The following is a 26,201-nucleotide window of genomic DNA, read 5'->3' as shown; positions in this document are numbered from 1 at the left end:
TAGTAAGTAAATGTGGTTTGAAATAGGACTACTTGTTTTAGGTTTTTTCCATTGTGTCATTTATTTATTTGACGTGGCAGAAAAGTACAGAGAATATGAAGATGAACCAATGCCTGCAAATGTTCAGCATATGTACTCGTAAGAGATATTTTTATCTAATATTAAATGGACGCACAGAACTTAGCGAATGCACAGCAACCTGGACAACCAAACCCAGAGAATATTCCAAATGAAGTTAGAATACAAACTGCAATGGCAAACTATGGTCAAGTGCCAACAGATGTACAAATGCAAACTGCCATGTCAAATGACGCTGCGTTAGGTTTGCCACCATGGTATGCAAATATGAGATGGAAAGAGTTTTATACAAACCCTGAAGTGGGATATAAACAACTTTATGCAGATGACGCGAACACAGGAGTTGACCCAGAATATGTTTTCTACCAGAGGAGAAACAGAATGTATGAGCTGCAGTTAAAGAATGCTATGGAACTCAACAGGAAACGTAAGAGACTAGGCGGACATTAGATTTTTACTACTAGTAAAATGGGTTTCTTCAGTAGTATTGGAAACTTCTTCAGAAGAGTTGGAAGAGGTATATGGAATGGAATAAAATCTGTCGGAAGAGGAGTATGGAACGGTGTCAAAAATATTGGTAAAAGAGTATGTCAGTTTTTGGTATTATACCTAAAGACCCTGAACCAGAAGAACAAGCTCCTGTTATACAACAGCCTGAACCTGCACCACAGTCTAGTTGGCAACCAAATCCAACACCTCAACCGTATTAAAAAATTATATTTTTACTGTTCGATAGTAGTTGTATATGAAACTAAGTTCTAAGTAAAACGCATGGTATAATGGAATTATTCTTTTTCTTCCATCTGTAGTAAACCATACTTGAAAGTCTGAAATACTTCCACTCGGCGGTTCATATAACTTTGTAGGTTTTTCGTAAAAGTCATTCATCAGACATAAGAAAGAGTTTTGCGCACCAGAAAATGAAGCATGAACAATAATAGCATCTTGGTCGAAAATATTTTCATATGTTCCATTAGGGTTTTCGACTTCATAAAAGTCCGGGTGTACTGGATATGCTGCAGGCTGATTTAACATCCTCATAAATCTATACCATGCCAAGTTGTTATATTTTGTAGAAATATAAACGTTTTCTCCAAGGTCTTCTATTCTATTGATTTTAACAGTTGCATTTTTCCTGTCATAAATAATATCGAGATGGTATTCTCCTTCGTCAATGTTATACTGGTTTGCATATTCAATATAGATATCGTTTATTTTTTCTTGAAAAGCTTGAAGAGTTATTTCTAAGTTTATAAGCAAATTCACTTGTAAAAGTTTTCCCTGTTCAAATTTCTCATACATACGTTTTTCTTTGTTATAGTATCGAACTTCAAAACCGACCGTAAATGGGAAACCATGTATGGCTTCTGAAATGAACTTCATTCTACGAAAGCCAATAGCTTTTGTGACAGATGGGTCTCTTAACCATCTTAATGGGTAGTCAAAACGATAGCCTTCATGCTTTACGGTATCTGTCTCAAACTTTTGACCGACATTAGTAAAAAGTTCATCTAATGGTTTAGTTGTAGCAACTCTAGAATTTTCTTTTTCTATTGGAAGCATATTTTATCTATAATCAAAATGTCAAATGAAACAGCGTCTATGAGAGAAATACAACACAACCGACAACTCATTATGCAAGCTCTAAATAAGAACACAACAAACTTTTCAAACTATTCTAAGATATCTGAGTCATTGAAAGGGGTGACTTAAAACTGACAATAAACCCAATGATAGATGAGTTTCTATTTCAAAACAATAAGAAATACTGTCTGTATAAATCTAACAAAAGGAACTTTAAACGAGAAACTTATAAATGAACTTCTTTTGAAAGCAGATGTTGACAACAAAGCTGACAAAGAATATGTAGACGATGCAATAGCAAAAGAAGAAGAAAGAGCTAACAATGCTTATGCAACAAAAGAACATACTCATCCTGAACTAGCAGACAAAACATATGTTGACAATAAAATGTCAAGTGAAGTGACAAGAGCTGAAAACAAATATTCTAAAAAGACTCATATACATTATATTAACCAAATACCAAGTCTTAAGGAAACATTAGAGACAAAAGCAGATAAGACTCATACACATTCTATATCTGATATTACAAACTTACAAGAAACCTTAAACAGGAAAAGTGACGTTGGACATACACATACCATTGCAAATATTACAAACTTACAAGAAACCTTAAACAGGAAAAGTGACGTTGGACATACACATACCATTGCAAATATTACAAACTTACAAGAAACCTTAAACAGTAAAAGTGACGTTGGACATACACATTCTATATCTGAAATAACAGACTTAAACGTTAGCCTTGAAAAGAAAGCAGATAAAACATGTCAATGAAATATACCAAAGTTTGATAGGAACAACAAAAAATATTGAAACTATTGTTGGTGACTTTTCTGTCAATGAAGAAAATAAATATTTTAGATGGCAGTTGGTACAGTCCTTAAAAAATGGTACACGGCATAAACTCATTCCGAAAAATAACAATGAAATGTATGTAAGCTATAAAAAGAATGATGGTACACAAGTTAAAGTTCCATTAGACAACAACTGCTACTTAAACTTATATGGAGACGAACAAAAGAAATATTTAAGAGTTTATGAAATAGCAGATATGACATTGCCTGACCCAGCTCCAGCACCATATTATTATGACTATGGAGATGACGACAGAACACCACATGTAGATGAACAAAAGCTAACATTATATTTAGATTATTATAGATATAAAAGATATAATGCAATAGAAAAAACGAGAATAGTATATTATTATACAGATGACAGAAATAAATATTATAGTCAAGACTTTACCTACCCTGAAAACATAAGATTATATTATAAAAAATATTCTGACACAAACCAGAAGAAACCTGAAATAGTTGCACTATATTTTAAGTTCAAAAGAGACAATCCTATAATATCTCATATGTTTGATTTAATGAACCCAGTAGGTTCTATTTATACATCTATGGATGCAAGAGGTCCTCAAGTAATGTTTGGTGTTGGTGCATGGGAACAAATAGTCGACAGGTTTTTGTATTGTGCAAACTCTTCAAAGGAAACAGGTGGAAGTAAAACGATTTCAGGTGAAAACTTACCTGCGCACAGTCACTACATAGATTTAAGTACATCTCAAGCAGGTTGGCATAAGCATAAATTTTGGGATTGGTCAGCAATGACAAAAGGTAAAGGATATGATGTTAAAGACAACGTTCAGTTTGCTATAAATTGTTTCTGGGGTAACACTCAGGGAGATGGAAACCATACACATCGCGTTTCAGGGTATACGCAAACAACGGGACAAAGTAAAGACTACATGCCACCTTACATGACAGTTTACGCATGGTATAGAAATGCTTAGTCGTCATGTTCCACTTCTTTAGCATATTCGTCAGGAGTTGTCTTATATTGGTTAGGAACTGTCTTTGAAAGTATACCACCTTGAACTTTGACAAGTTTGAAACGAGGTCTGACAATAGTAGTTTTATCTTCTGCTTGCAGTCTGTACATTTTGCCATGTTTGCCTAAAACTTCATAATATTCTCTTGTATACTTTCTTCTATTTTTACGAACACGAATGTGAGTACCTGTCGGGTTCCCATTGTTGTCATAGTCAATAGTATTTTCATATGGGTCGCGTTTAGGTATTTCTATTTTTACTTTGTCACCTTTCTGAAGTTTGAAGCCCGGCATTCTTTCTTGTTTGTCTCTTTTGACTAAATTATTAAATATATAGTCTTTCTCTAAGTCAGGGTTGTTTTTCATTTCTTCGGGGGAGTGGTTTCCCAAACCTTTTTTGTTTACGGTTATTGTAAATATTTAAAACTTGTCTCATCTTTGCCTGGGAGAAGTGTCTATATTTGTCGTCATATGACATTTCATTTGCTTCACCACCTTGTGGTTGGTTTAAGTCTCTTAACATTTTTATACAACCGTCAATGACACCAAGAGCAGAATGGTTTTGGTCGACAATGAAATATTGGTTTACATTTTTTGAACGCAGATAGTTTTTTACATCATCTGATTTGAAAGAACTTTCACAGTCAGATGTTAGTTTTGTTGGATGGTATTTGTCAACGAATATTGTCAAAGCAGTTTTCACATCTAAAATATTTTTGGACTGTAATGGTATGGCTTCACAGTATCTTGTGTTTTGACCGACAAATATTAGCCAGTATGGTGGTCCATCTTCTCTATACCTCGGAATGTTTTCCAAGATATCCATAAACCAAGCATTTGGTGTTGAACTAAAGATTTTTACCATGAGTGCTTTCTTTGTCGCTTTAGAAACATAGGGGTCCTTGTTTGAATTCGTCATTTTTTAACCCATAAGAAATGGGTTTATTTGGCGCATTAGCAGGAGTTGCATCCAGATTTTTACCCGCAGTAGGAACAATAGCCAGAGGTGTATTTGGAGTTGGAAGGAAGATTTTGAGTACATTAGGTATACTGAAAGAGAAAGCACAACCTATTATACAAACTGTACAGAAAGGTTGGGATGTAGCACGAGATGCAACAAATCTTATTCCAAATCCTGAAACAAGAGGAAAAGTTCAAGGATGGATGGACAATGTAGGAAGACAAGCAGGAAACTATTATAACAAAGCAAATGACTACTATAACCAAGCAGGACACTATATGGACCAAGGTGAAAGATTCTTTAACAGAGGATATAACCATGCACAACAGTGGGTAAACAATAACCAACCTCAACCGCCTCAAACGTGGGGAATGTAAAGTTTTTTATTGAGATGAAATGAACAATGCAGCATTGAGACAAATGAGTTCAAGATGGATTTGTCGGCTTCCAGCATTTACACCACGTGTTTGTAAAGTTCTTCCTATACCTCAGGAAGTTTTAGACCGACTTAAAAAACCTAAACAACCAGTTGAAAACAAACCAAACTAAAATTTTTTACTGAGATGAAATGACCGAAGAAGTTGAAACGGTAGATTTGACACCACAAACAAAAAGTTCAGAACCATTGTCAAAACCTGTCAAAGAACTTACAGATGAAGAGAAAAATTCAATAATAGAAAGTGCCAGGTCTGGAAATACAAACCCTAACTATAAAGTCACTTTTCATAGAAATGGAACGGCTAGTATCTCAAAAAAGAAACAGACTCTCACAAATAAAATATTGAAGTCTGAAGGAGCTTTCGAGACAACAGATGGAAAAGTTTACTTCACTGACCAACAGTTCATTATAGAACATCTCATTGACTTAGAGTCGAAATATTCTAAACTTTACAACAAACACAAAAAGTCGAAAGGAAAACAAAAACAAATGGCATATGATATTTATGAAGATGTTGACGACACAACTGTTCCTGCAAGTGAAGTAAAGTCAGAGGAACCGAAAAGTGACGAAAAACCGATAGAAGAAGAAAAACCAAAAACTGAAGATAAACCAAAACCAAAGTTTAGTTTCCAAACTAAACCAAGTCAACCTTCATTAGCTGGTATGGGTTGGCGTCAAAGACTTATGGCAGCAGGCGGTTATGTAAAGTAAAGAAAAAAAACATATTTTTTTATTTTTATAAAAATGCCCCCATATAGAATGGATAGAAAGTCTGCTAGAATAAAAGCAGAGTTACAAAGATATGGTTGGAGAGTTTCGAAGAATTTTAAATATAGGAAGGGAAGACCCATAAAAGTCTATGACAAATTGTCTGGTCTTCGCTACGAAATGGATTTGGAAACAGCACGTGCCAATTATCCAAACAGACTAGAGAGGTTAGAAGAAGAACGTCTTATGGACATGCCTTTCGATGTTAGTGAACCTCAAGTTGAAGGACACGACGGCTTTGCCAGATTCTACTGGAAACATGACGAACAATTGCATCCTTTGAGAAGGAAAAAAGGAAAAGGTGAAGACGCACATGCTCCCATGGAAAGAACAAGATATGCATATGAAAAGTATCGTGAAGTTAGAAGTCAAATTACATCTGGTCGAACCTTTACAGTAAACTTTGACGAAGGAAAGAACAAAGAAGGCTTCATGGGAGTACTTGCTGCAATTCAAGACGGAAATAAGAAAGGACACAATCTCAGATTGACCATAACAGATTTGGATGGTCACATTTACTATGCACATGGCAATGAACAAACAGCCGCAAAACTTCTTGACGCTTTCAAGACTACAAAGAGAGAACAAATGGTTGACTCCGACTCAGACATTTTGAATGCAATTGAAGGAATTGCAAGTGTCAAGTTCGAATGGTACCAACCTAACCCTCAAGCAGTCAGACAACATGCTGGATACTTCCGTTCATAAATAAGTCTGACATTGACTTGACAAGGTATGGAATTTACAATTCAATTGAAACAATTGTCAATGAACCTTGTATTCTTACATGTCTCAGGAACTCTAGTCTTGTTACAGATGAGAAGATGAAGTATCTTGAGTCATGTGTGAAGACAAGGTACATTCTCAGAGGTCAATTGGCAAAAATTGCACCGTTGGCAAATGTCAATATCCGAGTCAACATACCTACAGCTAAAGGTTCTTCACATGACGACTATGTTGTTGACAAAGACTTACCATGGTTGAAGATTGTAATTGTCCACAACCACTTCATGTTGAACGAAAGTCTTACAAACCCATTCTTTGGTAAAAGTAAGTGCAACATTGTCAGAGCTGTAAACATTCTTTTCGAGAAAGGTTTGTTGGAACCAATTCCAGATGACAAGCTGACAGAAACTTTTGTACCAAAAGACGAAACAAACCTTTCATTGTTAGCAAGACCAAAAGTTGTTCCAGACAAAGTTCTAGTACAAAAGAAGTACACAGTTCCACAAGGGGTTGGTATGTTCGGATACCAACCTGAACCAGAAGAACTTCCAATGAGGTTGCAAGAACTTCAAGATGCTATAAACAAACTTCCATTGAGACATCCAATTGACGTCAAATTGTTGCATGCTAAGTTCGGTCAACGATAGAAATTGAGTGGAAATTAATCGTCGAGGAAGTACGATTATGTAAAGTAAAAAAATGTTGTGGGATTTTTAATATTATATATTATTTTATAATAAAATTTTTTTGAGTCATTTTAAGAAGCACATATAATTTTTTGAATTTAAAAATTAAAGTAGTGTCAAACGAATTTATCACTTAATTTAATACTCAGATTTCTTAAAATTAATGAAAAAAAGGTTTTCTGAGAACTTTTGAGAATGGTTTTCAAATTCCATTATTGAAAATATATAGGTATTGTATGAAATTCAAACTCTATATTTATTAAAATTCTAAATTTTTAATAAAATAACTTTTCAGAGGAATATGATTTTGAATGGTTGATTAATAAGTATAAAAATGTCTACGATTTTAAGGAGGGAATTGTTCCTTATGAGGTATACATCATAACTATATACCTCATAAGGAACAATTCCCTCTTGATAGCTGGGAAACTTTCTCTGAATAACTTATCATTTGGAGAAACTTTCCCAGCTATCTATTAGACACTAAAGGCTGTGAGGCACTAATATATAATCAGTGCCTCATAGCCTTTAGTTTCTTATTAAAACGAGAAAACTTGTTCGAAATGATAAACAATTTCGAACAAGTTTTCTCGTTTTAAGGAGGGAATTGTTCCTTATGAGGTATACATCATAACTATATACCTCATAAGGAACAATTCCCTCTTGATATCCTGGATATTTTTGAATATATTTTTTTAATTAAAGTTCTCAAAAGTATTATCAAAAGTGATTTTTTAAAAATATCTCCAATTAATTAACTAATTAAAAGTATTATATTTTTAAAATTAAATAGTTTTTCAATTTTTTTGAAGGAATTGAGATACTTCCCACGACAATAAAATTGAGAGGTTTACATTATGACTGATCTTAGCATGCAACAAAATTGTATTGGAGAGCATCTGAGTTAGGTCAGAAGGTTTTATATGGAACAGGTTGCTTCGACGATGTTTATGAGATAACAGGAGAAGTTTCTCAGAAGATAAGAGACTCACTTGAATTTCCACAAACTGGACCAATTGGTTGCGACAAGTTCGACTCAGATGAAAAGATATACTATGTCGACCTTAACGCTGCATACATGAGGTTTGTCCAATATATTCCGACTGGAATTCCAAACGAAGATGGTGAGTTCCCGGGAAGGAACTATACAGTTGGAAAAGTCATACAACAACTGTATGATATTAGGAAAGCTTCAAACCCCAAACTTGCAATGACACTCAAATTGCTTATGAATTCGACATGGGGATATTCCATTAAGAAACCTCAAGAGATGAAGAGTAAACATTATGAGAAGGTCGACAACTTTGTTGAAAGGTTTTCTCCTTTTGTTTTGAAGTACGAATTCACTCAAGGTCAAAGTGGCTTAGTAACCACATTAAAACCTATTGTCGAACATTGGTCTTACCCTCAGTTCGCAAAGGCCGTCCTTGACAACTACAACAAATTCTTCTCCGAAGTCAAATCCAAAGTGAAGGTTTACTATGAGAACATTGACGCACTCATGACGAACGAAGAAGGCTATAACAAACTCATTGAAATGGGTTTAGTCGGTGAGAAGATGGGTCAATTCAAATTGGACAAAATTTTCACCGAAGTTCATGTCCTCTCCAAGCGTAAGTACTGGGGTGTTAAAGAAGATGGTGAAATAGTTAAACATTGCATGAAATAAAAACGTTTTTATTCGAATTTGAATTAAAATGTGGGAATTCTTGGGAACGGGAAAGGCTTATTTACTTGAGGAACAGGTAAAGGTGGTGGAGGTGGAGGTGGTGGCAACCAGTCCATTTTATATTCCTTCCTAGCTAATTTCCGTTTAATTTCATGGTCGCCCTCGGAGTCTTTGAATCGGACAGGTCGAGTTACACCATTCTTGGTCTCAAACTCATATATAACCTGTTTGTCTGTATTTTCGTCGACTATGGCACGAGACACGAACATTGACCAAACGGACAAAAAGTGTCATTTCGGATGGTCAAGCAGCCAATCGCATTCGAGCACTTCGAAGAAGCCTTACGTTCCAAGGGAGAGGGTGTCTGGTGCAAGGCAGAGGTCATGAGACTCTACGAGCAGTACATCCTCAATGCCTGGGAGGACAAATCGTCCTTGAATTGGCAATTCTACCAACTCCTCTGGGACGACCTCCTACGCAACTGGGAAGATAACGAAAGAGCCCAATTCAAAGGTCGGGAGCTAATTTTCCAAATTGCCATTAATAGTGCCTACTTATCCAACTAAACACTTAAATTTACTTGGGGTTTCCAGTTAGTATGGCTAAGTCGTGTACTGAGGCACTGCGCGCCTCCATACACCACTTAGCGGTTTTGACACTTTACAAAACCACTAACGTATATTTTACAACACAAACGACAACACTAACTTAACCTTAAATATTTACAAAGCCGCCAACCACTTCACTAACGAACTCACTAATGTAAAAAATAAACGTTCTCACTATCGTTCTCACTAACGACTTCACTAATGTTCTCATAAATTTTCCTCAATATCTTCATCATCAGTGTTAACCCTATTGTAGTCATACTTGAAGCCATAAACTTTCTCTAACTTCTTAACGTACAATTTACATAACTTACCTTCGTCATCGTATGGTTTAATGATATAACTATTTCTATCTTTATACACAGTCAATGAAAAGTCAACTGGTCTCGGATGTATTTGAAAGAACATGTTATGCTCAGGAAGGAAGAATAAATGTTTAAATGTATGTTTGTTATACTGTGGAATTCGAATGAGTTGCTTTTGTTCTGTCATTTACATCCAAATAAAAATTTTCAGTAAAATAAAAAATAAACTTAAAAATTAATGATATCACCACCCTCACACGTATGAAAACATAGCACAAAAATAAATTTAGGTGAAGTGGTGAGATCTCACCTGTTTTTTTCACCTGTTTTTTCACCCTGTTGAATTCATTGCTTTATAACTCTCTTCCTTTCTCCAACTCTTCTAACTTCTTCTTAAGTTTAGCAATGTTGTCCTCATGAAGTTTAATCTTTCTCAAAATTCCTTCTCTATCTAATGGTTGCTTTATCTTTCTAAACTGAACTCTACCATCCTTCATAGTATGAATGTAAAAACCTTCTGGAATAGTTCCTGATTTAATGTATTCTACCAAAAACTTTTGTTTCATTGCTTCAGTGACTTTACTTGTCATTTCAATCAAATAAAAATTTTAATATTAAATAAAAATAACGTTATTTTTTCAGTAAGGAAACACAGGAGTTTTACGATTTATTTGAGGAGTAGGTTCTGGTTTAAATGTTGGAGTCGGTTTAGGAGTTGACTTTTGAACAGGAGTTGTACTTCCATAGGTTCAGGAGTCATTGAAGGTTTTGCTTGTGAAGGCGTTTTTGGCGAAGGTGTTGGAGTTTGTTTAACTTCAGCTACTTCAGTATTATTTACAACATTTGCTTTATTTCTTTTCAACATCATAATTGCTCCTGCTGTAGCTAGCAAACCTAGTGGGAGACATATTTTATATAAGGACTTGACCAAATGCTATTTTTGACAGGAGCTGGTGGAACACCTAACCTTGGTGAGACTGCTCTTTGCCATTGTGCAGCTCGTAAGAAATATTCAATAGGTGCTCCATAATCGTTTGTAAAGTTTGTTTCATAGATGGTGAAGGTTCACGAGAGCTTGATGAAGAACTCATTTATAAGCTTTAAAAATAAACGTTCATCCTTTATTCCTCACTGTCGTCCGTAGCTAAGTTATAGTCATCTAATCTTATTATGGGGATTCCATTAGCACGCACCTGAATGGCAAAGCAACAATCCCTCATAAATCCATATAAGTGGCTTTGGTACATTTTCAGTTGCTAGTTCAATAGGTCCTTTAACAGACAATTTGTATGTTATTGGAGCAGTAGATGTTTACCTTGCTGGAAGCAAAAGTCCACTTCTGTTGGAAAACCACATAAAAATGTGTGTTGTCATAGCTATCCCATTTATGTTCCACACTACCATCATCCACCAATGACCTCATAACATCTTCATTAAATCCTATCATATCATTGTTTGTATTGCAGCGTTCGCAACCATTTCATAAAATACAGGTCCATATGATTTTTCGGGTTCTGCAGCATATTTCCATAAGCTCCCATGGAAAGCTGAAGATATTTAAACTTAGGGTTCTCAAAATAACATAATAGTTGTCTTTCTTTCTAAATAGTGCCCAAATACTTTTAACATTAATAGCGTAAAGCTGCTGTAAATGTTGCACTTGAACTATCTGTATTCTTTGAGAATGAACCGTCCATAGGAATCCAATCCATAACTTTAACAGGAAAACATAAAGCCTCGTTTGTATAATTTCTACAAGTTTCTGTATAAATGTTAGGGTCTAAAGAGAATGACTTTGGATGAATGAAACATTCATAAAAATCCATCTTTGTTTCGAAATATGCTGGGTTACAGTTGTAATAGTAACTGTTCCACTAGCTTCTACTGCCTTCGTTATCATAGTGAATGGTTCATTCCATGGAACAAATTTATTTGTCGGTGGATTTGAATCTGAAGCAAATGCAACTTTAAGAGTTGGATTGAAAGCAATATATCATTTACAGATATAGATGTGCATTGTAAGGCGTCGCTACTGAACTTTACTTTAAGCTGAATTTCCTGCAAAAGCTGGAATAAATCTTATAGCTTCTAATGAAGGAAATTTCTAACAGGAATTCTTAAACGAAGCTTAAAATCAAATGATTTTCCTGCTGTAATTGGACCACTAACAATTTGTCCTGTTCTGCATGTTCCCGAATGACTCCATACATCTTCATGTCGAGTCTTTGAGAAAACATCTACTTTCTTTATTTGTTCGGTATTGTGAGTTTGAAGTTATATATGCTTCTTCTCTTGCGTTGTCTTGAGAATATACGATACGACCATTTGCAAGGATTTGATATCCAGCAACTGCATAGAAAGCGTCATCGAAACCAATCCAAAATCCTGGTGGGTTTGTTTTATTGGAACCTGAACCAATTTCTTTATCTACAATAAATTGACCTTCCATTTTATACGTAATGAATGTATTGTAAAGGTCCAACATATTTTCACCAGGAGGTGAGAGATTGAATGTTACCCATGTGTTATCTTTAGCAGTTCCAGGTTGTGATGGAATCTTTGCGTCAGAATATTTTCTATTAGTGTCACCAAATTGAACTGCATTGTCTATGATATCGAAATATGAGCGAATCTGATGAATATGCTCTGCTGGAGTAAATTCGTTTAACTGTTCGTTCTGCATGTATTTACTTCAGATAAAAATATCTATTTACTTCATTATTCTCACTCTTCTTCTTGGCATTCGTGGTGGAAGTTGTTTCTTGACATTTTCAATGAACTGTACATTCTCTTTTGTCTCAACTTCTTTCACTGGCGGGTCAGGGTTCTTTGACTCGGTTTGTTTTTCAATGAAATTCACGAACTTTGCAATAAGCTCTTGGTTCGTTATTGAAAGTACATCTGGCTTCTTTTCTTCTGGTTCTATTGACTTTTCAGTTTGAATAGAAGGCTTAACATGGGCTTCGTGGACTTCACCCTTGCCATACACCTTAATGTTGTCGCTTTCTGCATTCGCTAATGGAACCTTTCTTTTTCTTACGTATATTTTACCATCTTTACTCTGACTTACATAATAGAAAGGATGTTGTATTCCTCTTGCGTCATTTAATATAATAGACTCTCGCTCTGATTTTGACAAGCTCATTTTACATCGGTTAAAGTTTTAATTTTGTTTTTTATCTGCAGTCAAATGACTCAGACAAGCCCTACGGACAAGACCCAAGGGGTCATAGATGTTGAAGCATTGAAGAAAGAAATTCGTGAGCAAATTTTATCCGAACTGAAGGAACAAAAACAAGAACAAAAGCCAGAGAGACCAAAGAGAAAACTTAGTGAAAAACAACTTGCTGCATTAGCTGCTGGAAGACAAAAGAACCCAAGACTACTGGCGAAGAAAGCTAGAGAAGAAGCTGAAGCAAAAGCTAAAGAAGCTGAAGCAAAGAAAGAGTAAATGGTTTATTTTTATCCGAATTAAATGTATAGACAAATACCTTTATCTGTTGCGTTCAGTAGTGAAAACCCTGACGTCAAAATAAAGGGGAACAGAGTAACGTTTAAGTTTCCAACAGACTGGATTGTGAACATAAATGAAGAGAAGTACATTGGCATAACATCTATGTATATAACACGTGCTTTCAGAAAGGTTGACTTTATACTTCAAGTCGAGATAGAAAATGACGAACAGTCTTTAAGCGCCCAAAACATTCACATATACAAATACTTTAAAGACGATACAACATTGTTGCAATGTATGACTTCATTTAATGAGATGTTCGAGAAAAAGTTTAACATTGAAGTACAAACTTTACAGCCTTTACGTGAGTTTCTTGCACAACTGAAAGAAGAAGGTAGCCAGCCACAACTTATAAACTTTCATTATGAATTTAATGAAAATGAAGATGGAACTCATGACTGTCAGTTTGTTATATATTCACCATTCAATGAAGTAGCTAAAAAGAAAAAAAATCCATTACGTATAAGATTTCAAATCTCTGAACCAAGTGATGATTTCAAGAATGTTTTCAATTATGATGCAATGCTTCCGAGGAAAAATGAATTTTCAAAGATTGTAACACCTGGCATTTGGGATAGAAAGCAAGCTATATTATATTCAAACTTAAGTAAGGGAGTTGAAAATGAGTTCATTGGTCATACAAGAACTTCACCACTTCCTAACCCTAAATACTATAAATTAACTGGCTTCAATCGTGAGTTTTGGATAGACATGTTCTCCACTCATGACCATAACTGCCCAGTGTTCTTACCTCCAGACCATAAGGACTGTCTCTACATTGAAGCACAACTCTTAAACTCTACCATCGCAGTATTGTAAAATCTACGCTAGTTTTTTTTTTCTGAAAATTTTTATTTGAGTGAAAGGCATGGAAGGTGAAGGACATTGGCAAACACTCGAACATGACAATGACTATGAAATCTTTTCAGAGTACCCATATCCAATTAGGCGCATAAGTAACAAAAGAGTTGTAAGTGAGTTTGACAACGGTGATGGTTATATTTGTGTTTATTTAAACAAACATAAACTCTTTAAGCATAAAATTGTTGCAAATCAATTTATACCGAATCCTGAAGGACTTCGAGAAGTAGACCATATAAACAGAGACAGAGGAGACTTTCATATCTCAAACTTAAGGTGGGTGTCGAGAAGACAAAACATGAGAAATATTTCTGGTTCGAATGGTTATTGGTTTGACATTGTAGACACTCTTCCTGAAGATGCTGTTGAAATTATACAATACTCTAAATTTACTCTAGAAAATTACTACTATGTCCCAAGTGAAGATGTCTTTTACTATTTCATGGGAACTCAATACAGACGAATGAATGTCTTAAGACAGTATAGCAAAGATTATATAAACATTACAGATGTAGAAGGAAGAAGAACAAAGCTGTCTATTGCAAAGTTTAAGAGAGACAATGGTTATACATAAATGACAAAAATATATGACCTCATTATTTTTATCACGAATGACCTCATTGCTGACAAAAATAAATGACCTCAGAACTTCAACTTACGAATAAAGCTTGTTTTAGTCGTTATTGAGAAGTTAAACTTCTCTTCAAAGCAAGGTTGACATGACTTACATAAGTCAAATCCAATCTCTTGACCGTCATAAAGTGCTTTGTAAAGTTTCATTAAACTGAACTCAGAGTCTTTGTCATATGTTCCAACAGGTATGTGAATGTTCTTATCTTCATTGTAATAGCATTGTATAGCTTCAGGAAACATTTCATTAGCTGTTAAAGCAAGAACGTCTTGTTTTACACCTTTACAACGTGCATGAAAAACTTCATTTAAATCGTTAGTGAGTAAGTCTATGTAGGTTTCTTTCCACAAAATATTGACTTGTATGCTAAACTTTGTTTTCCAGGTGTTATTTCTGCGAAGTCAGAATGGAACTGACCTAATGTTTTACCAATAAGTTCTCTACCGTATCTCTTCTTAAACTCTGCTGCAAGCTTTGGTATGTCTTCATTGAAAATATGCATGCTATCGCAGTCCTGGTAAAATATTTGAAGACCCATATCTTCAGCAGTACAGAATACTTCACACATTATTCTCTTCGACATAGACAGAATGTTAACACCAAGTGGACAGAAGTTAAAGTGTCTGCAAATGCTTTTCGTTAGCTTGAAAATAGTTTTATCTGAACCATCCAAACCTTCGAACTTCACTATATGGTTGTAGTTTCTGATGGCATATCTTATAGCATCTTTGTCATTTACTATGGTTATTTTTGACTCAATAGGAGATAGAATAGTTTTGCCATAAATACTGTTCAGAATGAGCTTTATATTTTCTTGCAAAGGATTTCCTTCTTTCTTATACTTTAACCTTAACTCAAACAACTTCTTTACTTCATCTCTTATTCTAATATCTCTGTTTCCATCGTAATAGTATCCTTGCAACACTTCACATTTGACACCTTGATATTTTATGAGGTCTTGTAATGTTATATGGTCAACATACATTAAACAGCAAGTGTTTGAACTTCTGGGAACGTTAAGTTCTGGATTTAGTTCAGGGTCACAAACTATTAAAGGAAAGTGTCTATATTCCAATCTCTGTTATCTTAATGAGAACAAAGAAGCCAGAAATAAACTTTTCACCAATGGGTTCCTTTTGGTCGTCATCGAATAAATGTCTCATGAGATACTCTGTGCTTAACATTTCTTTCTTCATAACCTTTGGAATACCTTCTAAAGTATAAAGTCTTGCTATAGCTGATGGATATAATGAAACAGCGTCGAAGTCAGCAATGAGTTTCTTTTCGCTCTTTTGTTTCATGTTATCTGACAGCATACATCTTCCACCTTGAATACAGCGTGAAATAAATTCTCTTGGTTTATTTGAGAGGTCATATAAATTTCCATTCGGGAAGTACACTCTGTTCTCAAACAATTTGTTAGCAATAGAACAAATACTAACGTAGTCATAAACGTTTAAATCAAATTCTTTCAATATGTCATTGCGGAACTTAACAAAACCTTCTCTTAAAATTCTTACATCTTGTTTGCAATAAAATGTGCTATACTTTTCTAAGTCGAAGTGGTTCTCATCTATTCTGCAACCTTTGATGGAATCTATGTTTTTCATGAACGTATCTGCATCCCGGATAAACTTACATGCTTCAGAAATGACACCAGTTCTGTTGTCATTTGCTAACAAAACACTGCTGTAGTAGTTGTAAGGAAATACTTCTTTCGGTCCTGTTTGTAAGTTAAACATAGCAGGAAATAGTTTAAGCTTCTTATTTATAACACTGTAAGAGTCTTTTATAATAATTGCCCTTCCTTTATATAAGCCAGTTATTTGCATTGTTCGTGAACCTTTAATGATGGGAGTTCCTTTCACTTCTGTCATGTGTCTTAAGATGAAGTTTATGTCATAACTGAGGTTATGGAAATATATTAAACTCTTGTCAGGAAGTCGCTCCAAAAATTCTGTTGCACAGTTCTGACCCCAAATGCTTTCACTCACTGAACCATCTTCACTGTCATAACAGATGTTAAAAGCTTTATGAAAGCCATCGGTACTACACTCAAAGTCAGCAAAGAAAACGTGCTCAGGAATGAACTTGCACTTATTTTTATTTACTTCTTTTGACTCGGCTTTCTTCTTCAGTTGTACACAATACTTTGGAGCATATGTCAAATCTTTAAATGATGCAAGGTTCTGTTTATATAAGTCAGTCGTATATGTGAAAAGTTCTCCATAAGAAATAGGTTCGAAATATTTGCACTCCCACAATGTTTTCATAACATCCCATAACGGTGTTGTTCTATCATAACGAACTACATATTTATCTTCTCTCTTTGTATAAATCTTCATTTGTTTCTCAATGTTCATTCCACCACACTCCTTCAAGATTTCTATATAGTTGCGAATGAAATATGTTGTCATTGGTAATCTTTCATTTAGCATGTAGTGGTCTTCAACAAGAAGTAAGTCAATAGTTCTAACAGTTTCACATTCTTTTGGTATGTATCTCTTTATTTCATTATGTCTTGAGTCATTGAAGTAACCAATGGTAACATTAAATGCTATACCTGTTGCATCAGAAATTTCTTGTACTTTACTTTGAGGAAAGTCTCTAACACGAATGACTTCTCTCATGTGGTCAATAGTTTCTTCATTTACTCCAGCCTGAATGCAAGCATAAACGAAGCAGTTATCTTCTGTCATAAGTGTTGCAGTTCTTTTGTTCAGTTCATTGAAGATTTGGTAGCGTTCAAGATTTATAGGTAATGTGCAAAGATACTTCCAGAACTGACCGCTTCTCTTCTTATAAAACTTCTTTTCACCATTATCTTTCCAAAAGCTTTCTATAAGTGCTGGGTTTCCTGTTTGCTTAAGAGCTTCCAAAATGGCTTTCTGGTCATTTGTCAGTGTGCTTTCATCTCTATATGGTCTCTTTTTTGGTTTGCCTTTCTTTACATCTGACATCGTTAAGCCTTCATATTCTGTTAAATCATACATCTTTATTTCGGTAAGATTCTTTATGTTTGTCAAGAAGAAGTCATAGTGCATTTCAACAATACCTGCAGCATTTGCTTCTATCTCTGATATAAAGTTCTCCTTCAAGAGCTGATGTAGTAATGTTCCAATATTATTGAGGTTTAACGTAGAACATTCATACTTTCCACCAAGTTTATAACATACCATCCATCTCTGTTGTGAGTTTATTTTAATTTTCTCTAAGAGTCTCATGAAAACCTTACCGAAATGTTTGTGTAAGTAGTCTCTGTTTGGTTCATCTAAAGCTTCAATGTTAAAGTCAATGAGTCTATTGCCTGACTTCACATTTCTCTTCCTATTCTCTTCATCTTTCTTTAACCATCTCTCACCTTCTTTTGGTTTGTCGTCAATGGAACGAATGACATCTTTAGCTTTGCGAACTTGTTCTATAGCACTTTTAAACATCTCTCTTCTCTGTTGTTTCAGTGTGTCGTCTCTCTTTCGTGTTTTACCAACGTTTGCATTTGTTATGTCAAACATTTCTCTTCTTACTTCATGAGGTACTGAACGTCTATGATATAAGTCAATAGCAACGTCATTTAAAGGAAATGCTCTTGCATGGACTTCGTCCTCGCCGCGTTGCGGCTTTATGAACTCATGAATTCTATCATAACTTATTGCACCATTATAGTCATTGAGGATGTCAGCGAGTGCTTTTTTGTTTGTTGCGTAATGCTTTGCAACATCTATATTAGCTTCTGTTAGAAGTTGTTTTATTTCCGAGTGTTCTAACTTAGACAACTTCCGATACATCTTTAGTAGGAAATAAAAAAAATTTCTTAGAAAAAAATTAGATTAGATTTTTTTAAGTTATTTTTCAAAATAATTTAATATTTTTATTTTAATGAAACACATGCAAGATTGCAAGTTCTTTTCATACAATGCTCTCGCTACTGCCATCAAGAATGAGTTCAATAATGCTTCAAATGTTAATGTTATCTTTAACAAGAAGTTTGTGAAAGAATCTAAGTTTGGTCAGTATGTCAGACCATTAGCTATCGTCATTGACCGCAAACGTTATACTTCACAAGAGTTAGCAGTAGTTTTGAAACAAAAGAGTTTCTTCGTGAATGTCAAAGATACTCATTATACTGTTATAAAGAACTCTAATATTGACTTCTTCAGTATTGCTTTAAATCTTTCCGAACAGAAAGAATATAAGAAGGGTGAAACAAATGTGAAATATTATCCTTCATCTCTGAAGACAATAACGAACAAAGATGTTATACAGAAATTCTTACCAAAGGTTGAAGAAGCTTCTATTGACATTGACGAAGGAAGTGAAATGGTTGAAGAAATAGACCCTGAAGCTTTATAAGAAAATTTATTTTTGGGTCATTTACACTCATTACGAAGAAGTTGACAAAACATTTACGAAGAAGTTGACAAAATATATACAAAGAAGTTGACAAAGCATATACGATGAAATCATAACAAAACATTTACGTTTAGTTTACGAAGAAGTTTTGACAAAACATATACGATGAAATACTTGTAAATGAAGCTTTATAACGTATGATTGGAATTTATTTTTGCATTATGACACGAAGTGAAGATCTTCACTTCGTCAAAATGTTATGTTGTCAGTAATTTTAAGAGAAGTTAAATAACCTGGTAGCACATGGTAACATGGTAACATTGAAAACATTTATGACAAAAATAAATGGTACCATTAATGTTGTCGTGACTTCATTCTTCCTCTTTGAAGTTGTCGAAATATTCTGTTATTTTTTCCTTCAGTAATGTTAAGTCTTCTTTGAATGTAAGTATTGTACAACCTTTGATGTCATAGTGTGTTTGAGGAAGAGTCTTTTTGACAATTTCCTTTATTTGTTCATTCGGTGTCATTGAAATCGGTAAGTTTTCACGATAGAACCAGTTTCTGTCAGATTTATATATCTTAGCTAAGTCATAAAAGCTCTTGTTGTTTCTTCTGACTAAATGCAACATAACCATATCTTTATCTTCTTCATTTTCCAACTCTTCAGTATATATCATATACCTATAACTCTTTTCCTTTCCTTTTGGTACTGAACGCTGTATTCTTTTCTGTATGCTTTTGTCTTTGGATTCAATGACTTCATCTTTTGCTTGAAGTTTCTTTTCCATCTCTCCACGTTCTGCTTTATATAGTTCATCTAACATCATGAAAATATAACAAGCATAACGAGGTGAAGCCCCCATTGCTACAGCGTTTACTAAAAGTCTATGAACATAATAACCTTTCAAACCAGGAGCCAAATTCTTGCGATTTTCGTACGGAATCTCTTCTCTCGGTTTTCCGAGGGAAGCAATCATATGAGGAAATTCTTCTAAATGTTCTTTTGTCTGTTGGTTTTCAAACCAATGATATGCTTGCTTTGTAGAACGAAGAGCATTCATTATACTTTGCATTTGGTACATGTCATCTTTGACTGAACGAATGAGACGTAACTGTTTGTTATATTGTATGTACTCGTATTCTTCATTTATAGCTTCATGAACGATAGCAGTTGTTGTGTTCTCTAATGTTGACATTACTGTCTTTACATACAAAATAAAAAAATAAATAAAAATAAAACTAACTTTATTTTTTCTGACTTTCACAAAAGACCAAAAATAAACGCTTTACATGTATTTTTCAGCAACTTCGTCAAATAATTTTATAGCTTTATCTATCTCATCTACTTCAAACGTTTCTTTACCTTTCGTGGGAGCACCATACATTTTCTCAAAAACTTCAAGCAGTTCTGTTTCAGCAGCTCTCATATCATTAACAAACACAACCTTGACTCTATTGACTGTACTGTCATATCTTTGAGTTATATTATATGTCCTTCCTATCTTATATCTTTTTGTGTTGAAGTCCTTCGGTTTCTGAACGATGTAAAGTAAGCCTTCACTGCAACGTTCCGTATCGAATGAACCATATGTTATGAAGTTATATCCAACAACTGGGTCTAACCATAACAAAACTAATGGTATAAGACTTTTGTCTATAAGATATGCTCTTGTTCCATGAAATGCTACTGATATCATAAGCTCAGGATTTCTTGTCAAAATTTTCTGAGTTGAAGCATTTCTAACCCAGTCGTTTGTTTTCTTTCCAGATGGAGATATAATGTCTGACAAAGAATATTTGTTGTATTTCTTTGAGTATCTTACGTTTAAATCACCTATTCTAACCACTTTGGTGTCATTGTCTATCTTTCTAACTGTTTCAAACTCAATGTTTGTCATTACTGTCTTTACATACAAAATAAAAAAATAAATAATTTTAAAACTAACTTTATTTTTCTATCTTAAGGAAATTCATGAAAATTCGTGAGGGTGAGAAAACAGGTGAAAAAACGGGTGAGATCTCACCTCTTCACCTAAAATATATTTTTGTCTGATTTACATCTAATGAAAAAGTTTAGAAGAATTATCTTATTCTTTCTGGTAAATGCTTTGTCTGATTTACATCTAATGAAAAAGTTTAGAAGAATTTTCTTATTCTTTCTGGCTTATTTTTGTCTTTCCAGTACTCCCGCTCTAATGGTCCCAGATGTGTTGGCTTTGACTCTCTCAAGTTCTTAGATGGTATAACATCTTCAACGCCTCCTTCATATCTTACTTTATAAGTGTCATCGTTTATGTTATAGCCAAGTATTTCAATAACCACTCCTCGCTTTGCTTCGTCAATGGTTTCAGCAAGTTTGCCATTACTACTTTCAACTAATTTATGTCGAGGGTAAAACGCAAAAGAGTCGTCAGCAGCTTTTATAAGATATCCATTACCTTGCGTAGAGTCTACGATATAATAGTTTCTACTTAACCTTAAACGTTTCTTTGTCAACGGTTTGTCGTCAAGAACTACACGAACTTTTGTACCAGGAATGAGGGTAAATTGTGTTGAATTTCTGATATTTTGTGTTTGGCTTCGTTTCTTTTGTATATACTTTTCTTCTTGTTGTTGTGTCATTGAATTTGGTGTATGTCCTGTTGTAGAATGTGTTGAGGAATTGTAAACTTCGATGAAATGTTTCATTGTTTCTTCGGTAAAGTCTCGCTCTTGGTTTAAATCTCTGAGCGTTCTTATGAAGCGGTTTATGATGCCGAGTATGTTATGGTTATGGTCTTCAGTAGTGTAGTGAGTTATGTTATGCTTAATGAGAAAATCTGTGATTTCATTGCTGAGGTATGCACTGTCTTGGTCTGATGTTAAAGTACTTGGGCTATGTTCTGCTACAAACTTTTGTAAAACTCTTAACACTTCACGAGTTCCTTTATTTTTCATTGGATATGCATATGCTTTACGAGTGTTAACATTAATGAAGATGAGGAATGGGTTATGTCCTCCTTTTCTGCTTTGAATGAGAGTGTCAAATTGGTATGCGTCAGGAGTGTTGGAGTAAATTGGTAAAAAGTAGTCGTAAGGGTTTATTTTTGTTTGATGTACAACATTTTTGTCAAAGAACCTTTTCACTTCAGCTCTGTTAGTAAATTCCCAACTCTTTGCAGCTTCATTGAACTTCTTAAATGACCTCCATGGATGTTGTTCGAATACTTCTTTCAAGCTCATTTATGTAAAGTTAAAGATTTTATTCTAGGCTCAAGCGCGTTCATTGAACGCGGTACCATGCGAATATAGTCACAAATGGTGGCATATAATCTGCACCCGAGCCTGTTGGATTTGTTGTGAAAGTGTGTGAATGATTTCCTGTGGTTCCACAGAAAATACCTGCGCTTGAATCTACTGGGTCACTTGAAATATCATATCTATGCATTCCCTGTCTATCCGAACCTGCTGCAAGATTTGTATAACCTCTTTTTGTTATTGAATGTGAATGACTACCTGTTGTGTTTGTAGTTCCTGTATGAGTGTGCGGTGGAAGGTTTGCTTCTTTAATTTTCTTCGAACCTCCTGTTTGCTTTGAATATCTAGCACAGTATAAGAATTTATCTACAATCTGCTTCCACATACCAAAACCTAAAACTGTTTCTGGATTTGTTGAGTTCATTGACGTATAAATAGAGCCTATAGGATATAATGTTTGAAGTATTTCAGTCTTTAATGTTTGAAGCTCTGTTTTGTCTGCTTTCTTATCATATAAATCTTGAGCAGTGAATTTAACATTATTTTCATCACCCATGACATAAACATTTTTACAGCTAATTTTTTTTTCGTTGTTATGTTTTCATTCGATGTTAAACCTTGTGGAAAGTTAGGAGGTTTACAATATAATGCATCCCCATCAGTTCCGTCAACCGTTCCTTCAATACTTTCTATAGCAACAGTTGAGAAGGAGTTATGTGTATGTTCTTTGTCTGCTTTCTTATCTAACATTGCTGGTAGTTCATATGTTTCAAAGTTTCTGACATGACCTTCAATGTTCATACATTTACTATTTAAGGAGTTTAGTGTATCTTTTACGCTTGTACTTGGATTCTCTAAAGGCGCACTTGAACCAAGGGTATAGTTCAATATTATGTCGTCTGCTCTAACAGTAGTGAAGGATTCATGTGTATGGTTCTTGTCAGCTTTACTATTTAATGTAGCTTGAAGTTCATTTATATCGGAGATATTGTGTTTATGAGATTTCAAAACTTTGTTCGTTGCGTCAAGTTCATCTTTGTCAGCTTTACTTTTAATAGCATCTTCAAAAGTTATTTTTGCCTTAACTCTCAAAGTAAATCTTGGTTCAACTAATACACCTTTAACAGAGAAGTATGAAGCATAAATTTCATCGTTATAACCAAATACTTCTGGTGCTTTAGCTACATCATACTGTACAGTACAGCTTATGTCATAACCTTTAGCACGAATGTATTTATATCTTCTTTCATTAACATTTTTTGTCTTCGCTTCATCACTTCGTGTTAAATATCCATGGTAGTCCGTTATAATCTGTTCGTCTGAACTTATATAATGAACATGGTTTTTATCTGCTTTTTCGGCTAATTTCTCTTCTATCTCATTTATTTCAAGTTCATGCCTACCACCACCTCCTTCAGAAGTATTTTTCTTCAGCTCTTGAAGAACGTCCACTTCGCCATCTTTGGTGTCAATAATGAGACTTTGTGTTAAAACCTTTCCTGTCTTAATGGATGTTTGTAAAACTTCTTCTTCACCGTGTTCGGGGTCATGGTCGTCATCATATCTTGTGAAATCAGAGATGTTGTCATACATTAAGCATATCTGTCTCAAAAGTTCTGCTATTTGAAACTGGAACGAAAGATATACAGAACTTTCATCATCTCCTAAAGTCAAGTCTGCTTTCTTAAGTATTTCTTGAATGTATGCAATGAGAACAGAGTACCTTGGAAAATATTCGAACAATATTTCATTAGCTGTTGGTTTTGGTGGTTCTTCTGGAGTTTCTGTTGTTTCAGTTCCTTCTGTAGGTTCTGTTGGAGTTTCTGCATCTCTTGATTTCAATGCTCTTGCTCTCAAAGACCTAAATGTTAGAGCACCAGGTTTTACAAAGGACTTTATAAATGCTTTAATAGTTCCTGGTAAGTTATTGTTAGCATTAAGTAAGTTCTTTATACTTCCATCATGTACGTCCATAGCACTATGTAAAAAATCTATACTTTTCTTGTAGTCAGCAATAGACTGACTGTGATTTTTTAAAGATTTGTCAATACCTTTAAGCCAATCTTCATGCATGTCTGATACTGAGCCAAGAATATCATTTGCTTCCTTTAGTGTATTTTGTGCTTCTCGTAAAGTATCCAATCCAGTACGTGCATTGTTTGCTATACGTCTTACAGTATCTATTTGACTCCTTGTTTCTTGCATCCAACCAGATAAAGTTTTAATAGTATCCGAACCATTTGAAATGAAGTTCAAAGCATTTTTAACGTCATCTAAAGCTTCTTCACCAAGTACTGCCCATATCTTTCCGATTTGGTATTGAAGAACTCCATATGATGCAGCTGTTAAACCAGTATTTATAAGGTCCCATATCCATGATTTAGCAGTTTTTCCATCCTTTCCATCCAAACCGTTTTCGCCTTGAGGTCCTTGTATTCCTTGTATTCCTTGTGGTCCTTGAGGTCCGGTGTCACCCTTCTCTCCTTTCAGTTCATCTTTATGTTCGTTATAATATTCTAATGTCATAAGGTGTACATCATTACTGCTACCAGCAACGCCGAGAATTTGTTTCTCATTCATGACTAAATTCTTTAAGCATTTAATGTTGTCGTCAAATCGAAAGCTCTTTAACAATTCAATGAGAACATTTAATACTTTCACTAATGAGGCATCTACTGTAGAATTTATATATTGCACCGTTCCATCATTTATGATGGGAACCTTGCTTGTTGTAATGAATGGGTCATAAGTGTTAAAAGTATCGAAATCAATGACTTTTTTAGTTTTTCCATCGTCAATGACTAAATCATTGCCTTCAATGGTTAATGTTGAGTTTTCATTTACTAATTCGTGTGCTCTTCTTGCTTCATTTGTTTCATACGCATATGCAGCAATAGTCATATTTTAATGAGAATAAAATGTTGTTCTATTTGCAAAGTACAGACCCAAACGAATACGGAACAGTAAAGCTTCAAACAAACTTAGGTCTTCAGAATGAAGCACTTGCTTTCAGAGTTGTTGACTTCAATACTATCGCAACTTTTGTCATAACAGATGAAACAGATTTCATAGAGATTGAAATAGATGACAAAAGAAGTGTTGTAACATTTCCTAACAGAGCAGAGTATAGAATAGATAAAATTGCTGGAGTCATAGATACTCTCATAAATGAAGAAACTATTGACAACATAGATGTCGAACTCTCTTCTGAGGGAACATTGAAGTTCAGTAGCAAGAAAGAGTTTAAGATAACACGAATGAGTCATAGAGTACAACTTCTTTTGGGTGCATACCATATGACATTTCCTTTGAAAAGTGTTGACAAAACGATTGAGATGAAATCTGTTCCATACGTATGTTATGGCAATTGTTTGTACATTGAGTCTAAAATAGCTAATGTCACAGGCATTTCAGGAGTTAATAGTAAAGGTTCAGTAGAATATAAATCCTTCTGTTATGCAGTCAATTCAATGTTCATTCCAAATGTTCCTGTCATAGCAACTCATTTAGGTAAATGGGTTCGCATTAGTCCTCATAATTTGAAAGACATGCAATTCAGACTAGTTGACTTTCAAGGCGAGCCTGTAGAACTGAAGGCACCAGTGCGAATGACTGTTGAAGTTGACTTTTTAGAAAATATTAAATGCAACAGCTTACAAGAGAACTCAGAGCTAAAAATATAAAGTATGAATGTTATGTATTAGGTCATGAACTTTGGTTGTTGCTGTTTGATGAAACAAATGAGTTAGTTATGTCAGTCAAGAGAACAGAAAAATATTGTGTTAGTGAAAACTGCACCAAGTCAATAAGATTAGGTTTGCATTATGAAGATGAGTTCGATACTGTTGAAGAAGTTTTGGATAGATATTACAAATTGCTAACTTGAAATTTTTTTTGACTGACGGCGCAAAGCGCCAAGATGGGCTCAAAGAGCCCTCCTGA

At 34.5% G+C, this 26,201-nt stretch overlaps 12 protein-coding genes and 10 pseudogenes across 22 annotated transcripts, besides 3 other annotated features; 12 read left to right on the top strand and 10 right to left on the bottom strand.

Moving 5' to 3' along the window:
• The first annotated feature begins 546 nt into the window (after positions 1–546).
• TVAGG3_0022580 lies at positions 547–788 on the top strand (annotated as a pseudogene). The gene has a single exon. A coding segment is annotated over exon 1 (242 nt).
• Positions 789–792: 4 nt separating this feature from the next.
• Positions 793–1,119, bottom strand: TVAGG3_0022570 (uncharacterized protein; the record flags this gene model as incomplete). The annotated part of the gene is made up of 1 exon (XM_051220189.1): positions 793–1,119. One exon carries the CDS (start codon positions 1,117–1,119, stop codon positions 793–795), a length of 327 nt encoding a protein of 108 aa, XP_051105175.1.
• Positions 1,120–2,157: 1,038 nt separating this feature from the next.
• Positions 2,158–26,201: part of a mobile genetic element that runs on past the window's edge.
• Positions 2,591–3,088, top strand: TVAGG3_0022560 (annotated as a pseudogene). The gene has a single exon. A coding segment is annotated over exon 1 (498 nt).
• On the bottom strand, positions 3,530–3,864 carry TVAGG3_0022550 (annotated as a pseudogene). Its single transcript has one exon. A coding segment is annotated over exon 1 (335 nt).
• On the top strand, positions 4,435–4,836 carry TVAGG3_0022540 (uncharacterized protein; the record flags this gene model as incomplete). Its single annotated transcript, XM_051220188.1, has 1 exon — positions 4,435–4,836. The coding sequence occupies one exon, from the start codon at positions 4,435–4,437 to the stop codon at positions 4,834–4,836; it is 402 nt and encodes a 133-aa protein (XP_051105174.1).
• TVAGG3_0022530 (uncharacterized protein) lies at positions 4,856–5,008 on the top strand (the record flags this gene model as incomplete). The annotated part of the gene is made up of 1 exon (XM_051220187.1): positions 4,856–5,008. One exon carries the CDS (start codon positions 4,856–4,858, stop codon positions 5,006–5,008), a length of 153 nt encoding a protein of 50 aa, XP_051105173.1.
• TVAGG3_0022520 (phage tail repeat-like family) lies at positions 5,028–5,612 on the top strand (the record flags this gene model as incomplete). Its single annotated transcript, XM_051220186.1, has 1 exon — positions 5,028–5,612. One exon carries the CDS (start codon positions 5,028–5,030, stop codon positions 5,610–5,612), a length of 585 nt encoding a protein of 194 aa, XP_051105172.1.
• TVAGG3_0022510 lies at positions 5,661–6,295 on the top strand (annotated as a pseudogene). The gene has a single exon. A coding segment is annotated over exon 1 (635 nt).
• Positions 8,160–8,750, top strand: TVAGG3_0022500 (DNA/RNA polymerases family; the record flags this gene model as incomplete). Its single annotated transcript, XM_051220185.1, has 1 exon — positions 8,160–8,750. The coding sequence occupies one exon, from the start codon at positions 8,160–8,162 to the stop codon at positions 8,748–8,750; it is 591 nt and encodes a 196-aa protein (XP_051105171.1).
• On the bottom strand, positions 8,774–9,019 carry TVAGG3_0022490 (uncharacterized protein; the record flags this gene model as incomplete). The annotated part of the gene is made up of 1 exon (XM_001287579.1): positions 8,774–9,019. One exon carries the CDS (start codon positions 9,017–9,019, stop codon positions 8,774–8,776), a length of 246 nt encoding a protein of 81 aa, XP_001287580.1.
• TVAGG3_0022480 (uncharacterized protein) lies at positions 9,050–9,316 on the top strand (the record flags this gene model as incomplete). The annotated part of the gene is made up of 1 exon (XM_051220184.1): positions 9,050–9,316. The coding sequence occupies one exon, from the start codon at positions 9,050–9,052 to the stop codon at positions 9,314–9,316; it is 267 nt and encodes an 88-aa protein (XP_051105170.1).
• Positions 9,362–10,029: a terminal%2Cinverted (terminal inverted repeat of Maverick-1B transposon ID:TVAGG3_0022340).
• Positions 9,362–26,201: part of a mobile genetic element that runs on past the window's edge.
• On the bottom strand, positions 12,377–12,808 carry TVAGG3_0022470 (annotated as a pseudogene). Its single transcript has one exon. A coding segment is annotated over exon 1 (432 nt).
• Positions 12,854–13,114, top strand: TVAGG3_0022460 (uncharacterized protein; the record flags this gene model as incomplete). The annotated part of the gene is made up of 1 exon (XM_051220183.1): positions 12,854–13,114. The coding sequence occupies one exon, from the start codon at positions 12,854–12,856 to the stop codon at positions 13,112–13,114; it is 261 nt and encodes an 86-aa protein (XP_051105169.1).
• On the top strand, positions 13,139–13,993 carry TVAGG3_0022450 (annotated as a pseudogene). The gene has a single exon. A coding segment is annotated over exon 1 (855 nt).
• TVAGG3_0022440 lies at positions 14,681–15,654 on the bottom strand (annotated as a pseudogene). The gene has a single exon. A coding segment is annotated over exon 1 (974 nt).
• On the bottom strand, positions 17,056–18,454 carry TVAGG3_0022430 (annotated as a pseudogene). The gene has a single exon. A coding segment is annotated over exon 1 (1,399 nt).
• Positions 18,546–19,019, top strand: TVAGG3_0022420 (uncharacterized protein; the record flags this gene model as incomplete). Its single annotated transcript, XM_051220182.1, has 1 exon — positions 18,546–19,019. The coding sequence occupies one exon, from the start codon at positions 18,546–18,548 to the stop codon at positions 19,017–19,019; it is 474 nt and encodes a 157-aa protein (XP_051105168.1).
• On the bottom strand, positions 19,391–20,218 carry TVAGG3_0022410 (KilA, N-terminal/APSES-type HTH, DNA-binding family; the record flags this gene model as incomplete). The annotated part of the gene is made up of 1 exon (XM_051220181.1): positions 19,391–20,218. One exon carries the CDS (start codon positions 20,216–20,218, stop codon positions 19,391–19,393), a length of 828 nt encoding a protein of 275 aa, XP_051105167.1.
• On the bottom strand, positions 21,537–22,244 carry TVAGG3_0022400 (annotated as a pseudogene). The gene has a single exon. A coding segment is annotated over exon 1 (708 nt).
• Positions 22,285–22,683, bottom strand: TVAGG3_0022390 (phage tail repeat-like family; the record flags this gene model as incomplete). The annotated part of the gene is made up of 1 exon (XM_051220180.1): positions 22,285–22,683. One exon carries the CDS (start codon positions 22,681–22,683, stop codon positions 22,285–22,287), a length of 399 nt encoding a protein of 132 aa, XP_051105166.1.
• On the bottom strand, positions 24,803–25,160 carry TVAGG3_0022380 (annotated as a pseudogene). The gene has a single exon. A coding segment is annotated over exon 1 (358 nt).
• Positions 25,517–25,942, top strand: TVAGG3_0022370 (uncharacterized protein; the record flags this gene model as incomplete). The annotated part of the gene is made up of 1 exon (XM_051220179.1): positions 25,517–25,942. One exon carries the CDS (start codon positions 25,517–25,519, stop codon positions 25,940–25,942), a length of 426 nt encoding a protein of 141 aa, XP_051105165.1.

The sequence above is a fragment of the Trichomonas vaginalis genome, chromosome IV, assembly GCF_026262505.1.
Source record: "Trichomonas vaginalis G3 chromosome IV, whole genome shotgun sequence".
Classification (NCBI taxonomy): domain Eukaryota; phylum Parabasalia; order Trichomonadida; family Trichomonadidae; genus Trichomonas; species Trichomonas vaginalis.
This window is presented reverse-complemented; position numbering and strand designations above follow the sequence as displayed.